General features: G+C 64.8%; 7 protein-coding genes across 7 annotated transcripts in view, besides 9 other annotated features; all 7 read left to right on the top strand.

Annotated features, from left to right (window-relative positions):
• Nucleotides 1-135, top strand: part of Tco025E_05109 (uncharacterized protein) — a gene marked incomplete at both ends in the record, with an annotated part of 771 nt that extends 636 nt beyond the window's left edge. The window contains one exon of the mRNA XM_029372012.1: nt 1-135. This exon is cut by the window's left edge and continues 636 nt beyond it. Within this exon, the coding sequence (XP_029227873.1) occupies nt 1-135 (135 nt within the window).
• Nucleotides 136-404: 269 nt separating this feature from the next.
• Nucleotides 405-3,293, top strand: Tco025E_05108 (uncharacterized protein; the record flags this gene model as incomplete). The annotated part of the gene is made up of 1 exon (XM_029372011.1): nt 405-3,293. The coding sequence occupies one exon, from the start codon at nt 405-407 to the stop codon at nt 3,291-3,293; it is 2,889 nt and encodes a 962-aa protein (XP_029227872.1).
• Nucleotides 3,294-3,316: 23 nt separating this feature from the next.
• Tco025E_05107 (uncharacterized protein) lies at nt 3,317-10,132 on the top strand (the record flags this gene model as incomplete). The annotated part of the gene is made up of 1 exon (XM_029372010.1): nt 3,317-10,132. One exon carries the CDS (start codon nt 3,317-3,319, stop codon nt 10,130-10,132), a length of 6,816 nt encoding a protein of 2,271 aa, XP_029227871.1.
• A 54-nt stretch (nt 10,133-10,186) lies between these two features.
• Nucleotides 10,187-10,207: a microsatellite.
• Nucleotides 10,208-10,223: a microsatellite.
• Nucleotides 10,224-10,479: 256 nt separating this feature from the next.
• Nucleotides 10,480-10,505: a microsatellite.
• A 300-nt stretch (nt 10,506-10,805) lies between these two features.
• Nucleotides 10,806-11,192, top strand: Tco025E_05106 (uncharacterized protein; the record flags this gene model as incomplete). Its single annotated transcript, XM_029372009.1, has 1 exon — nt 10,806-11,192. The coding sequence occupies one exon, from the start codon at nt 10,806-10,808 to the stop codon at nt 11,190-11,192; it is 387 nt and encodes a 128-aa protein (XP_029227870.1).
• A 318-nt stretch (nt 11,193-11,510) lies between these two features.
• On the top strand, nt 11,511-11,894 carry Tco025E_05105 (uncharacterized protein; the record flags this gene model as incomplete). The annotated part of the gene is made up of 1 exon (XM_029372008.1): nt 11,511-11,894. One exon carries the CDS (start codon nt 11,511-11,513, stop codon nt 11,892-11,894), a length of 384 nt encoding a protein of 127 aa, XP_029227869.1.
• A 112-nt stretch (nt 11,895-12,006) lies between these two features.
• On the top strand, nt 12,007-13,239 carry Tco025E_05104 (uncharacterized protein; the record flags this gene model as incomplete). Its single annotated transcript, XM_029372007.1, has 1 exon — nt 12,007-13,239. The coding sequence occupies one exon, from the start codon at nt 12,007-12,009 to the stop codon at nt 13,237-13,239; it is 1,233 nt and encodes a 410-aa protein (XP_029227868.1).
• A 407-nt stretch (nt 13,240-13,646) lies between these two features.
• Nucleotides 13,647-13,668: a microsatellite.
• A 228-nt stretch (nt 13,669-13,896) lies between these two features.
• Nucleotides 13,897-13,917: a microsatellite.
• A 69-nt stretch (nt 13,918-13,986) lies between these two features.
• On the top strand, nt 13,987-14,289 carry Tco025E_05103 (histone H4; the record flags this gene model as incomplete). The annotated part of the gene is made up of 1 exon (XM_029372006.1): nt 13,987-14,289. One exon carries the CDS (start codon nt 13,987-13,989, stop codon nt 14,287-14,289), a length of 303 nt encoding a protein of 100 aa, XP_029227867.1.
• Nucleotides 14,290-14,323: 34 nt separating this feature from the next.
• Nucleotides 14,324-14,358: a microsatellite.
• Nucleotides 14,359-14,408: a sequence feature (A-rich).
• A 47-nt stretch (nt 14,409-14,455) lies between these two features.
• Nucleotides 14,456-14,482: a microsatellite.
• Nucleotides 14,482-14,502: a microsatellite.
• Nucleotides 14,503-14,857: the final 355 nt, after the last annotated feature.

Genomic DNA, 14,857 nt, shown 5'->3' with positions numbered 1-14,857 from the left:
TGCCGGCCGCCATTAGCTTTAAACTGTGGGAAGACATGTTGCTTCTCGGCGAAGCGGATGTGGAGGGCGGCGGCGATGCCCAGAAGGATCGCCCCACGCGGGGGACGCTGTCGCCCTTCTACAACGCCGTCTTAGACGGCGTTAACGCCATTGACCGGCTGCTGCTGGCACCGCTGGAGGTGAAGGATGTGGTGGCCATCTTCCACGCGGACCCGGGGCAGTTTTCCAGCGTCGTGGTGCAGGCCCCGCCCACGCTGGTTAGCGGGGCGATTCAGTTGACGGCGGCCTCATTGCCGGTGGCGTCCTCGCCCATCTACGCGGACGCGAGTAGGCGGAGCTCGGACAAGAAGAGCCTTAGCAGCAGCGACGGCAGCTTAGCCACGCTCGCCTCCTCACTGCACCTCATGAGTGAGAGGAAGGACGGCGAGCACACACAGCTGCACAAGGGCGGTCCCGCGGCCTCCTCGGCGGGCGGCGGCCACGCGGCGGGCAGCGCGGCTCGTGGCAGCAGGAAGGATGGCGGTGTGGACGCGCAGCACGATGACCCGCATCAGCCGCTGCTGCCATCACTGCACTCGTCGCGGCCCCCTTCAGTGGGGGCGGTGCGCTCCGAGACGGTCACGCTGCCGTTCAGCGCAAGCGTCTTTCTCTCGCTGCTCACCGTGTCTCGGTCGGAGCTGCAGACCACCATGGCGCCGAACAAAACGCACCTGATGGACTTCACCGTCACCAACGCCTCTGCCCTGCCGCTGCCCTTCGTGATCCGCTCGCAGACGATGCCGCAGAAGAACGTGGAGTTCTCCCTCTACGAAGATGACAAGTTTGAGGAGCCAAAGATTGGCCGCACGCTGCTGCTCGACAGACACGCCTCCATGAACTTCACACTGATGGTGCGCACCACCGCCGCCGCGCTCTCCAGCGGCGCCACCGGCATGCAGCACTACCGTGCGGTGCTGCAGTGCGACAACCTCCGCGACGCCCGCAACTCGGAGCTGGTGTACGTGCATATCAACGTGGTCGCGGCGGAGTCGCAGACGGACCTCGTGAGCGTCATGGATCCGGTGCTGGACTTTGGCGAGGTCTACCGTGGCACGCGGGTAACCCGGGAGCTGAGCGTCTGCAACTCCACCCGGGAGGACGTGACGCTGCGCCTCCTTGACCCCCGCCCCCGTCACTGCGAGGGGGTCCTCAGCCTCGTGCGACCAGGCCGCGGCGGCGACGACAGCAAGGGCGGCACCGGCAGGGGCCCCCTCCCCAACCCCAGCGCGAATCCCAACAGCAACAGCAGCAGCAATAAGAAGGAGACGGCCACCGACGACGGGGGCGACAAGAATGAGGCGATCTTCGCCGTGGATGAGGTGGTGATAGCGCCGCAGAAGGGGAGTGTGCCGGTGGGGGTCATGTACGTCCCTTCCACCGACCAGGAGCGCAAGGCGACCTCGAACCTCAAGTTTGAATTTGAGTTTGTTGTCACCGGCGTGGGAAGCAGCACGACTGGCGGCGGCGGTGGTGGTGGTGGTGGCGGTGGTGGCGGCGGTGGTGGTGGTGGCGTTGGTGGCGGCGACGGTAGCAGCAGGCGGCAACAGCGGGTGATGGTGCGGTGCGTGGCAACTCTCTTCACGAGCACCATCGTCGCCTCGCAGACGAACATAAACTTTGGTGACTGCCAGGTGGGACAGAGCAGGCGCTACACCTTTGACATCGAAAACCCCTCGCCGCTGCCCACCACGATCTACGTGGAGCTGCGCAGCAAGGTTGTCTCCATTGAGGGGCTGCAGCCGCGCGTGTCGGCGACCGGGGGGCGGGAAACGCTGGGGGAGTTTTCCATCGCCCCACACAGCAGCCTCCCTATCACGCTTCGCATCAACCCTCAACGTGTGAACCCCACCTACCGCAAGCAGCTCACCATTGCAAACGTGTCGAACCCCGCCGAGGACCGTCTGATTGTGAACATCGAGGCCAATAACATGGCGCCCTCCGAGGCAAAGCTGCACGATGCGTTGTACACGTGTGAGGCGAAGGCGCAATGCGACGACGGAAGCGTCAACGCCGGCGGGCGCGGCCACGATGGCACGGGTGCGTCTCGGCTGCGCACCCTCACAAACGTCCCACTAATCGTGGCCTACGCCCTGCAGTCCAATGTGGACTACCCCCTTGTGCTGCAGCTGAACAGCTCGAGCAGCACAATTGACACCTTTTCCCTGGAGGGCATGTTGGCGAGTGAGTTTGAGTCCATGGCGATGGAGCTGCGCGACTACTGCTGCTACGGCGGGGAGGAGGCGGGGGAGCCGCCCTCAGTGGAGCGGGCGGAGGTGCTACGGAGCAGCGTCGTCAATGCCCTGCGCCAGCACGCCGTGACGATAAACAGCATCACGCTCGAGCCCCGCGGGAGCAGCACGTTTTACGTGCGCATTGATCGCACGAACGGGGGCGTGGATGCGGTGACGAAGGAGGATGGGGTCAGCATCATGGTGGAGGGGATTGAGGTGCCGCGGTTCGTGCGCCTCTCCTACCGCCTCTGCGGCACGCGCTTTGAGCTGGAGGGGCAAAAGACGAAAAACTTTGGCGAGGTGAACATTGGTGAGCGCAGGACGACCAAGATCCCCATCGTGAACCAGTGCAACTCCCCGCTGCTGCTGAAGCTGTCCAAGTCGCGCTCGGTCACGGCGGGGCACATTCGCATGGAGAACTCGGACAAGAAGTGCATCTACTGCCGTATCCGCCCATACGCGACGAAGGAGGTGGAGCTCTGCTTCTACCCGGGCATCAAGGGCAGTTTCGAGGAGCGCATCCGCCTCACCAACGTGCTCGACCCGTCCAACGAGGTGACCGTGACGCTGAAGGCGAGTGTCATAAAGGCGGAGACGTTTGACGTCAGCCCCAGCTCGTGGAGCTTCGGGGTGGTGCCGGTGCCTCCGCTGCTGCTTGCCCCCTCGCTGCCTGGGAACAGTGGCGGTGGCGGTAGCGGGGCCTCTGTGGGCCGCGACGATGCGGGGCCGCCGTGCGCGCGCGCAGGCGCCCGCTTCAGCGTGGTCAACACTAGCAACACCCGACGGGAGCTCTGCCTGAAGCTTGACGCCCCCGCGGCGACCCCGTCAGCGTGCGGCAGCCCCTCGTGCGGCAACGCCAACAACAACACCGCCGTCGTGGACGCCACCACGAACCTGGGCGACCGCTTTTTTAAGTTGACGGCGTCGAGGTGCGGCTGCAGCTGGAGATGGAGCACGGTGGCGCGAACTCGGGCTCCTCCCGCAAGCTCGAGGAGAAGATTGAAAAGCTCGAGCAGAAGCTGAAGATCTACCGTCGCAAGAAGAAGATGGAAAAGGTGGCGGCGGCAATGCGGCAAATTGAGGCGCTGCGCTGCGCCCTCATGGGGAAGGAGGTGGACGCCAATCCCACGGCGACATCCGCGGAGGGGGGAGCGGCCGCCTCCGCAGCCGCGGGTGGCGGGGACCAGCAGCAGCAGCAGCAGGGGCGGAATCTCAATGTGCTGTCGGAGAGCGAGGATGAAAAGCTGCCGGCGAGGCCACCGGCGCGCCAGCTGCAGCACCCAGAGTTGCTCTCGCTGCTGCTCTGCGACGGCGTGGCGTTGCCTGAGATGAATGCGGGGGAGTCGACCATCCTTGTGCTCACCCTCACCTGTACTCGGACGGCGGAGTGGATCCCGCCCGCACAGAGCGGCACCATCACCTTTCTCCTCTGCGAGACCAAAGACAAGGAGGCCAATCGCGTCATTCCGGTCGACATCACACTTGTGCCCACGGAGGGCGAGGGCGAGGGCGACGGGGACGGGGACGGGGACGGGGACGCCGCTGCTCGACCCACGGTGGCGGCGACCGTATTGCCGGTTCCATCCCTGCCAGCAGTGGAAGGAAGTCCCGCGGGAAGGTCGCTCCCGATTTCGTGCAGGGACGCCGTCCTCTTGCCATCGGCTGCGGAGTTGACGAATGCGTCGTTCCCCCCGCACCTGCCCCCGGCGGCCCCAGCGCCGTCGTTCATCGCCATTGAACCCGGTGAGGGGGTCATGGCCGCCACGTTTATGCGCTGCCCCGTGGCGTTTGTGATGCACTCCGTTGCCTACGAGGCGTGCAAGTTCACCATGCTGATACGGGCAACGGATGGGACGTCGTTTGTTGTGCTGGACCCGCTCCGTTGCTGCGGCAACAGCCTCCACAGCGGCATGTTGCATGCGGCAACCACCACGTCGGGTGGTGGGGCCGGCGGGAATAATAATAATAACAGTAGTAATAGTAGTGGTGGTAGTGGTAGTGTGGCGAATGTGAATAATGCCGCTGCCGGAGGCGGCGGAGCAGCGGCAGCAGCGGCGTCGTCGGCGTCCACTGCGTTGATGCCCGCAAAGACGCTGGATGCGCACTTCAAGTTTGTCCCACGCAACGGGACGGTGCGTGCGTCGGAGCCGTTTTGCATCACGGTGGAGTGCACCCCGATGAGCGTCGTCCCGCAGCGCTACTTCATCCCCGTCAAGAACCTGCGGCACCCCTCCGATGTCAAGTACCTGGCGGTGGAGCTGAGCCCCACCGTGGAGGAGGATCTTCTGCAGGTGTCGCCGAAGGAGATTAGGCTGCGGGATATCGTGGTGCCGTGCGAGGAGAGCCGTCTTGAGGTGCAGTCGTTTGTTGTGCGCACGCGCCTCACGATGCCGCATGTGCTGCTTATTCGCTCCAACCGTCCACTGCTTGTGTCGCTCTTTGAGGACGCGAAGTGCACCATCCCCCTCGTGAGCCCCGTGCAGCGGGTGTTTTCGCACGAGAAGCTCCGCATTTACGTCCGCTTCCGGCCGAGTGAACGTACGTGGCGGCACAAAAGTCGTCTGGTGACGGCCGGCATTCTTATCGAGGCGCTGGCGGCGGGCATGGGCAACGAGGCACACGGTGGCTACAGTGTTCTGGCGCAGACGAGCGTGCGCCTTTCGGCGCACGTGGGCAGCGGCGAGGTGGTGCTGCAGGAGTCTTTCATTGACCTCGGTGCTGTTCTGCCACGCTGCCGCCTCGCACAGACGAGCTTCACCGTGCGGAACCCGTCGGACCGCTTCGAGGTGCGGCTGCGGGTGACGGCGAGCCTGACGGTCACGCACGTGGAGACGCCGGAGCTGAAGCTCCCGCCCAGGGGCGAGGTGGAGGTGCCCGTCTCCCTGCAGCTTGCCGCCCCCGGGCTTCTGCGGGAGTCACTGGTGGTGTTTAACCTGAGTTGTCGGCAGAAGCCGCTGCAAGTGGAGGTGTCCATACTTCGCCTAGACGAGGCGATCTCCGCCGTAGTAGTGGCGGAGGATGATGCACCGCCGCTGCCGCAGGAGCAGCAGCACGCGGTTGGCTTGCCGGCGAGTGCCGCCGCCGCCGGGCCGCTGACCCGGCGGCAGAGCAGCAGCGAGGAGGTGGTGGTTGTGCTGCCGACGGCGGCGGTGGTGATCGGCGAGGACGGCGGGCTGCAGCTGCACAGCCCTGTGAAGACCGCCGCGTTGCACATGACAAACCACAGCACGCGCGACCTCATCCTTGTGGCGAAGGGCCCTGCGCCGCTCGTGCTTGGCCTGCCACGGCCCGCCTCCCCGGTGGAGGAGACGGCGGCGGCGGCCGCCCCGTCGACGCTTTCCTCCCCCGTCTACCCACGCGGCCGCGTGCGCCTGGACGCGCGGCACACTGAGGCCGTTGCGTGGACCCTCACCTCCCTGCCGCAGCTGACGGAGCAGCAGGCGCGGCGGCTGCTGCGGCACGAGGTGGTCACAGTGGTGGAGACGACGCAGGTGTACGTGGCGCAGATCATCGACGAGGGGGCGGGATTCAACTACACCGCCATGCTGTTTCCCATGAAGCGCTCCCTGCCGGCCGTGGGGCAGTGCGTGCTGCTGCCGCGGTTTGTTCTCACCTTTGCCGTGAGCGAGGGACGGGTGGAGACCCCGCTGATTGAGCTCGGCGTGGTGGGCGTGGGCGGAAAGAGCGGCGCCGGCGGCGGCACCCCGGTTGTGGTGCGCCTGACAAACCTCTCGCCGGTCCTGCCGCTGCGCCTCAGCATCGAGTGCGAGCCAACCGTGCGCTTTGCCAGCAACCGCGTCGTCGTGCCGCCGCTGCAGACCGCCTCGGTGGAGGCAGCCCTCCTGGTCAGCCTCATCCGGACGCAGGGGCCCTTTTGCTTCGCCGTCTACTTTGTGAACGAGCTCAACCCTGAGAACGACATGGTGGTGTACGTGACGGGGCAGTACTACTGGAAGCTGTTCGACCTCTCCTGCGACGGCGTGATGAATAGCGCGCAGGAGTCCCTCTCCATGGAGGCGCTGCGGGTGACGGAGACCACCATCACCGCCGCCACGGACATTCTCTCCGAGAGTAAGCTTGTCATGACCGCGATGGAGCCGAACGTTGAGGTGGGCGTGGACGTGGCGGATAACCCCAAACTGGCGGGCCTCATTCAGCTGCAGGTGCTGCAGTACGATGCCGCGGCCGCACTGCAGAGTATCGCCTTTGGACAAGCGAAGCACGGCACGGCCAACAAGGCTGCCCCCGCCCCCATCACTGCCGCAGCTACCAACAGCATGAACGCCGCGACCAGCAGCGGCGGCGTGGGTGGGGGCCCTGGCGCGGTGAGTGCGGCCGACGCCGCGGGGATCTCCACTGTGTCCCTTTCTGCCGCCATCGCAGCTGGTGCTGCTGGTGTGGGCGGCAACGCGAGCAACGGCACCGGGGGTGCGAATTCGAGCGGCAACGCGATGGGGACGCCGTTGGCCACCGCCGCCTCGATGCCGTCCCCTGCGGCGGCTGCGCTGCCTGCCCTGACGAAGCCCGAGGACCTTCTGAAGGGGGCGCCTCCCCGGCCGAGGGAGCAGCAGTCCTTTCGCCTGCGGTGTCTGCTGATGAGGGGGGACTTCGCCGCCCTCTCTGCCGCCTTCTACGGGCAGCGCAAGCTGAAGCGGGCGGACGTCCTTCGGGAGCGACAGGCCATGACGTTTGAGGGCCTCGCGGAGCTGGAGCGGCGGCGGGGCGCCGAGTCTCCCTCCTTCTGGCTGGGCACCCTCCACTTCACCAACTCCCTCACCTCCGCGGATGAGGAGGTGCAGGTGTTCAGCACACTGCGCGCGTTTCAGACCTTCGCCGTCCCCCCGCGCCTCACGCTGACCCCGCAGACCGCAGCGGCGGCCGCGGCGGCGGCAGGAGCGTCACCCGGCGCAGGAAAAGAGGGCGGGAGTGGAACGGGCGGGCCGCACTACGCGGCAGAGACGGTGTACGCGGGCGAGTTAGTTGTCTCCAATCCGTGCGCGCAGCACACGGTGGCGCTCTCCATCACGCCCCTGCTGGACCGGGCGTACCAGGACGGTGTGGCAGTGTCCTGCACCCAGCTCAGCGAGCCGTCGCCGGAGAGCGAAGGATTGACAATGCCGAGTGCGTGGCGCGGTGATCCAGACGCGGTAGGGGAGCAGCAGCATCAGCAGCTCATCGCCAGAAATGCGACCGGCCCTACGGGCGCCTTTTCACCCTCGCCGCTGCTCTCTACTACGAGCGTGCCGGCAGCGGGTGCTTTGCCGTCCCCGCTCCTCACGGCAGAGGCGTCAGGTGCGGGCGCGACGACGACCACCACCACGACGCTTGTGGCGCTCCCGCCGCAGCGTGTGCAACGGGTACGGGTCATGCTACGCGTGGACGCGAGCCGGCATCAACCAAACGTGGAGCAGGCCGTGGCGCTGGCCCTCTTTGATGAGAGCGTCCCGTGTAGTGCGGCGGTGGTGCGCATTGCCCTTGCCCCGCTGGATGAGAGGGAGCAACAGCTGCAAAAGCAGCAGCAGCTTTTTTTGCAAACCACCGGGGCGCGTGTGGACTCAAGGGCCGCCGCGGCTGCGGCTGGTGGTGGCCGTGAAGGCCCGCTGGAGGAGGTTGTGGACGCGATGGATAGGTCCACGGCAACCGTCACAAGCCTGCGAAATGCGTCGCCAAACGCGGCGGCCGCCACGCCTGGGGCGGGTGGCATTCACGTCGCTGGCGGCCTGGCGGCGGCGTCGGGGCTCACCCATGGGATGCCCTCCTCCTCCCCCTCCTCCTCCCCCGCCGCCGCCGCCGCCGCCGCGGGGCCGCCTGCGGAGGCAGCCGCATCGCCGCGTGTGCTGAGTCTGCATGGCGGCTGCCAGGCCGTGGCGGGGTGCCACGGGACGTACACCTGCCGCTTCACCTACGCCAAGGACTCGCCCCCGACGACGGACATTGCGATCCGCAACAACCTCGCGGAGGCGGTGGTGGAGTACAGCGTGGCGATCTGGTCGCAGGGGCCGCAGCCGTGGCTGCTGCTGCCCAGCGCCACGGCGGTGCTGGAGCCCGGCGAGACGCAGCCACTGCGCCTGAACATTCTCTCCACCGAGGCGGGCTCCTTCGGGGGGTACGTGAGCATCACCACCCCCGCCGCCCCGGGGGAGCTGCTGCTGCTGCAGCTCACCGCCGAGGTCTTTCTCCCCACGGCGGGCGAGGGGCTATTTGAGATTGTGGCCTCCAACGGGCAGAGGATGGCGACAAACGCCGAGCGCAGCGTTTTTATTGGCCGCCTCTTTGGCGCCAACACGCATCGCACGTACGTGGCGCTGGAGATTGTGAACCGCTCCAGCATTCCCCTCGAGTTCCCCGTGGCCGTCGTGAATCCATTCCGCATGGAGTTCAATAACATGCCGGAGGACGGGGAAGACCTCAGCCTCGCCGCCGCCACCAACAACGCTGCTGCTGCTGAGGAGGAGGAGGAGGAAGCGGAGGCGGAGGCCGCTTCGGCTGCTTCTAGCCGTGGCGGTGCGGCGACCGCGAGTTCCAACCGCGGCAGCGCGCACGGCGGCGGCGGACGAGCCACGGCGGAGGGGGACGACGGCAAACCGCAAGACGGCGCTGTCGCCCGCCCGGAGTGTGAGGTGCGCCTGCTGGTTTCGCACCTCCACAACGTCGCCGAGATGCGGGGGCAGCGGCGCTTCGTCGTGGACCCCAAGTCCCGCGTGAAGGTGTCCTTCCTCCTCGTCTGCGACCGACTCTCGCTGCCCAGCGGGGTGGCTGTCGCCGGGGAGGCGGAGGTGGTGCTGAAGTGCAAGCAGGCCCGCGACGCCCGGTTTGTTGTCAAGGCCCGCTTTGAGGTCCTCCGGCCGTCGATGCACTCGCCGCGGCGGCTCTTCTTTGCGGCCGCGGAAGACTACGTTCTGAGCATCCCCGTGCGAAACCTGCGCTCGCGCGAGCTCCGCGTCACGTTCCGCACGACGTCCCCCATCCTTGACGTGCTCCCCGGCGAGGACCGCGAGGGCGGCGGGGACGCGGAGGAGCGGGATGCGCGGGAGCGGGGAGAGTCGGGCGGGCGGCCGCAGCAGCAGCAGCAGGGGGAGGAGACGGCGGCGGCGACGGAGGAGAACTTCACTAACCTGCGCGTCATCCCCGGCGGCGGCGCCGCGACGGTGCGGGTGCGGCTGAACGTCGCCCGTGTGACCGCCATGTTGTCGTGGCGGACGTCCGGCGACGCGGCGGCGGTGCTCCCGGCGCTGAGCGAGCAAGTCCTGCTGCTCAACGTCCGCGACCCCAGCGAGCGGGTGCGGGTGGAGTTGTGCTACGCGCCGTCCAACGCCCCGCCGGCGCTGGCGTCCGCCGCCGCCGCGGCGAGGCCGATGACCAGTTCCCTCAATGCCGGCCGCCGCCAGATCTGCGAGCAGAGGCTCTTTCACTTCGCCCACGCCTTCTGGCGGGTGCTGCTGGAGGCGGCGGAGGTGTTCCTGCCGGAGTTCGCGTGCTACGCGGCCCAGAAGGGCCTCGACGCGGCCACCGCCGTCCACGCGGGAGGCGGCGGCGGCGGCGGCGGCGGCGGCGGCAGTGGGAGCAGCGCGGGCCGCCCCACGGCGGGGGCGCTCGCGTCCTTCTCGCCAGCGCTGCACTCTCTGCTGGTGGACCTCGCCTGGTTCGTGGAGGAGCTCGTGCACTACTCCATCCTGCTGAGCAACTCGCGCGCGATTGAGGCGTACGGCGTCTTCCTCACGGCGGTGGTGACGGGCCACCCGCTGATGCGGGCGTGGCGGCAGCACAAGGCGAACCTGCCAAACACGCGCAACTTCGCCGTCTTTGGGCAGTACTGGGAGACCATCGACGCTCTGCCGTGTCCGACGCCCTCCCCCGACTGACGGCCCGCTCCCTTTGCAGTCGTGCAGTTAACCGCCGCGCACGCACACACACACATATATATATATATATATATACACGTGTATACACACACAAATCGGTTATTGTTGGTGGCAATGCCATGACTAGGCCGGGTGTGGCCTCCGTACTGGGCAGCGACGAAGGAAGAAGGGGAATGCAGAGGGAGACAGGCGCCCCAGCGCCACGTTTCTCCACTCGTTGGAGACAACGAACTGCTCTGAGCGGGGTGGGGGGTCCGTGGGCGAGGAATTGGGGGAAGCAGAAATGTACCGCCGCTTCTATTGTTCATATGGCTTGAAGGTACATGTACACATGCTCTCACGCAGAAATACATTTATATATATACATATATATCTGGGGTCACGTGCGGCTGCGAGCATGTAGGGCGTTCTGACTGTGGGTCACTGTGTGTGGACGCACGTGGGCTTGCCCCTTGTGTGTGCCTCTGCCTCCGGCTCTCCTCGCGACTTGAGCGCGGCACGCCGGCAGGATGACACTAACGCTTTCACTTTTCTCGCCCCTTCTCTCCGCCTCTCCCAATACACACACCACAGGCAGGCAGGCGCAGGCGGTGTGTGCGTGTGCCTCTGGCGGGGCGGAAACTTATCGTCCAACTGCCGCCCCACCTCCCCACACAAACACACACGCACACCGATGCAACGAGGAACCGTACTCCTTGCCCTTTTTTTGGCGTTTGCCTCATGCCTCTGCCACGTCGGTGCGGCCCAACCCGGTACCACGCGTGAGAACAACACGGCAAGCGCACGAGCCCTACTACAGGGCCATACGCCCCAGCATCTTGGCACGTCACCGCAAAGCAACGAAGGACAACTACACGTACCCGAACACACGCGCGTAGGGGCAGGGTACAATAAACTCGATACAAATCACACATCCCTTCGGCACTTCAGTTCAAGCCACCAAAATACTGCTTCTACCATGGATAAAGGCAGTGAGGGCCCTGTAGCAGCAGCACCGAGCTTGATGTCGACGCCCAATGGCAAGGCCCCCCAAGACAACAGCACCGAGCTTTGTGGTTGAGCGCAGCAGCACGGATTCGATCGGATTATCAAACACTGTTAGTGCCACTGGAATTGCTTCGAGGACATTGTCTTTGTCGTTGTCAGTGTCGAGTACGCCTTCTGTGTTGATGTGTCCTATGATGTTCCTGCGGGTAGTTTGTCCTCGGTGCCTATTGGTGTTGATAGTGTCCGTGCGGGGTTTGTACTCAGTGGAAGATTTGGTGGTAAATGGAATTTTTTGCCTGTGAATGGTAGTAGGCCTGATGTGAAGGATGGTGAGTTTGTGAGTTTGAATGCTAGTGGGGTGAAGGTTGTTTGCCGTGAGCGGGAGTTGGGTATGATGAGCCGTCGGGGCTGCTCCTATTTCTTGCCGTTGATTGAGCGTGGCGTGGTGGTCCGCCGAAATGGCTTGGGCGTCTTTGAGGTAAGTTCTCCCTCAGTGGAGAACTTTTATATTGATGCGACGGAGTCTATGGAGTTTGCGATTCCTGTTGAGGCGGCCTTGGGCTGCCGCGTGGAGCCCCCGTTGGGGCCGGTGCAACACAAAAGGTCGCATCTGCAGCGCGGCTTGGGGGGAGCAAGACCTACCGCTGTGCCCGCTCATATCTGTTGCCGTGGATCCTGTGCCGCAGCCCGTGTATGCAGGCGGCACGGGGGAATTTGGGAGGCTTACCGCCATGTTCTCGCTGTTGGGTGCGCCTTTGGGTGTTCCGGGTGTTAACTACGTGACGGCGTTAAGTATGCGGTAGTTTCCCAGAAGACGACGGCTTGCGTCTGGCGTGCAACGCATAAGTCTTTCTGTGTCGACGATCGAGGACTCCTTCGTTGGGGTGATGCTGGGCAACCTCATTATCACCGGTGGCGTGCTGGCGTTGCATGTTGTGGTGATTTTCTTGGTGAAATGGAGGCGCAGTTCCTCGTGGGCGGTGGCCGCCGAGCACAGCTTCTTCCCTGGAATTCCGTTGCTTCTTCTTGTGAACCTCTTTCTGGGGACCTCCGTTGCGTCCATGCAGGGGCTCGCGTCGAAGGCGGGGCCCACGCTGGCGCTGGGCATTGTGATGTTCGTGGTCTTTGCTGGCGGCCTCGTCGTGGCGCTCTGTGCCTTGATGGCGAAGGTCCGTCCGACGTTTTACCCCGTTGTTTCACCTGCATTTGCGACGGCGGCACAAGACTCGTATGTGGCGGCGTTGGCGCATCGGTGGCTGCTGCGGGTGTGTGGGATCTGGCCACCGGCGACCGTGGCGAACAGCTTATTTCTAGTGCTGGCGAATCTGCGCAGGTCCCGGGTTGCGTGGGTGACGCTGTGGCTCTGGGCGCCCCCTGCTCGTCTCCGTGTGTGCGACGTTTCCGGTGGGGACGGCCGCGGGGTGCGTCGGCGTTCACGCCGCGCTGATGTTTTGCCACTTACTCTTCCTTGGCGTCGTCGCGGTGTTTCGCCCCCTCATCTCCCCGCTGGACAACGGCTACTACCTCGCCGTGATGCTCGTGAGCGTCTGGCTCCTCGCCGTCAACGTGCAGCTCTTCCTGCACCCCGCCGACCGGCGGGCCCTGTACGCCGAGTGCGGCGCCGCCGTCGTGGCCATCGCCGCCTTCTCTGTGCACGTCGTGCTGAAGATGCTGCAGGCGCTCGTGTTTGCCAGAAGGAGGTGGACGGACCTGGACGTGTGAGGCACGCCAGGGGGGCGCTACAGGGAGCCCAACGAGGCCGCACTCTTCTCCACGATTCCGCACGGGGCGGCGGCGGCGGCGGCGCCGTTGTCTGTCGCGGGATTCCCACTGGTGGCCCCGCGTGTGCTGAGCCTGGTGGAGCGCACCACCGACGACGGCCTCGGCGACCACGTTCTCCCCGGCCCGCAGCTCCCCACCCCTGTGGCGCGCGAGCTGCTGGCGGACAGCGCGCCCGCCGTGGACGGGCTGTCACGGCCGTTGCTTCCACTGCGCGGGGCGCGGCGGAGGGCGGACGCCTGTCGTTCAGCTCCCTCTCGCTGGGCTCACTCAACTCGGTCGAGCTTGACTTGCTGAGCAGCCGCGGGTCGCAGAAGGACCCGCTGAGGCTGGGGGCGTGAGGTGCGGCGTCAGCGGCGCCCCTCCTGCCCCCTCCCATTGGGCCTTGGCGTGTGCCTGTGCGTGTTTGCGTGCGCCCGGTGTTTCGACGGGACGTGCGAAGGAGGACGTCTGGGCCGGTTCTTTGCGCCCACACGCCGTGGCTGACGTGGCTGGGGGGAGTGCCGCTCGCCCACCACATACGCTGCGGCAGCCCGTGTGTGCATCTACATGCCGTCATGCTCGAGTGAACACAAGCGATGGCGTCTTGCCCCGCTGCTCTGTTCATTACACCCACCCACCCACACATGCGCGTGCACACATGGAGGCGTGCGTAGGATTGTAGGCCGTTAGTACCGTTCTTCTCTTACGTGGCTTAAACTACCCCCCTCCTTCTTCTTTAGCGACATTGATTTGCTCGTTCGTTCGCTTTATTTTTTATTTATTTATTTTTATTCTTCTGCCTCTGTTATGAGTTCGTCGACGCATTTCTTTTTTCTCCACTTTTTTTTCTCTTGTGGTCCTTGTTTTCTTCTTTGCTTGTCTGTCTGTCTTTTTTTTTCCTTCTGCGTTTCTCGGTCGCCGGGGTGGCGCTACGCCCCTCCCCCGTTTCCCTGCGCCCGCACGGCCTCTTTTTCTCCGCACCCTCTTCCCCTTTACTTCTCGCTTTTTTTAAATTTTCTCTCTCTCTCTCTCTCTCTGTGTGTGTGTGTACGTGTGTTTTTCCCTCGCAGCACCGAGCACACAGCCAAACAAGCAAGCACAGCAATATGGCCAAGGGCAAGAAGAGCGGGGAGGCGAAGGGGACGCAGAAGCGCCAGAAGAAGATCCTGCGCGAGAACGTCCGCGGCATCACGCGCGGGTCCATCCGCCGCCTGGCGCGCCGTGGCGGCGTGAAGCGCATCTCCGGCGTCATGTACGACGAGGTGCGGGGCGTGATCAAGGCGTTCGTGGAGGGCGTCGTGCGCGACGCCACGGCGTACACGGAGTACGCCCGCAAGAAGACCGTCACCGCCGTCGACGTCGTGAACGCGCTGCGCAAGCGCGGCAAGATCCTCTACGGCTACGAGTGAGCAGCGGGGCGGCGTGAGTGTGAAGGCCACGCCCCGTGCGCCCTCGCGGTCGTCGTCGTCGTCGTCGTCTTTTTTTTGTTTGTTTTTATTTATTTGCTGTTTTTTTTTGTTTTGCTTTTGGATGAACGCCCCTCCCCCTCCGTTGGCGGCAGCCGCGCACACGCGCAGGGAGGGAGGGGGGAGGAAAGGCGGGTGTGTGTGTGTGTGTGTGTGCCGCGGCGCGCGGGGAGGAAAAGCAGCGAAGGGACGAAGAAGCGGCGGCGGCGGAGCTGCAAAGGCAAAAAAAACAAACAAAAAATAATAATGATGAAAAGCGTGTGTGTGTGTGAAGGGGAGGAGGAAGAGGAGGAATTTTTGCTCGGGGGCCCACGTCTCTCTCTTTGTGTGTGTGCGTGAGACCCCCCTTCTTTTTTTTTTGTTTCGTTTCTTCCTTTTTCCTTCTGCGTTTATTTGCCGCTGCTTTGCGTGCTGCATCGCCCGGCGCAGTGAGTGAACTACGCCCGGTGCGTGCGGCGTTGGTAACTCCGTGTGTGTGTGAGAGCGAGAGCGAGAGAGAAAAAATGGAAGA

The sequence above is a fragment of the Trypanosoma conorhini genome (genome assembly GCF_003719485.1).
Source record: "Trypanosoma conorhini strain 025E chromosome Unknown Tco_14.4_contig_00285, whole genome shotgun sequence".
NCBI classification, from domain to species: domain Eukaryota; phylum Euglenozoa; class Kinetoplastea; order Trypanosomatida; family Trypanosomatidae; genus Trypanosoma; species Trypanosoma conorhini.
Note: the sequence above shows the minus strand (reverse complement) of the source record. Positions and strands in the feature narration are given on the sequence as shown.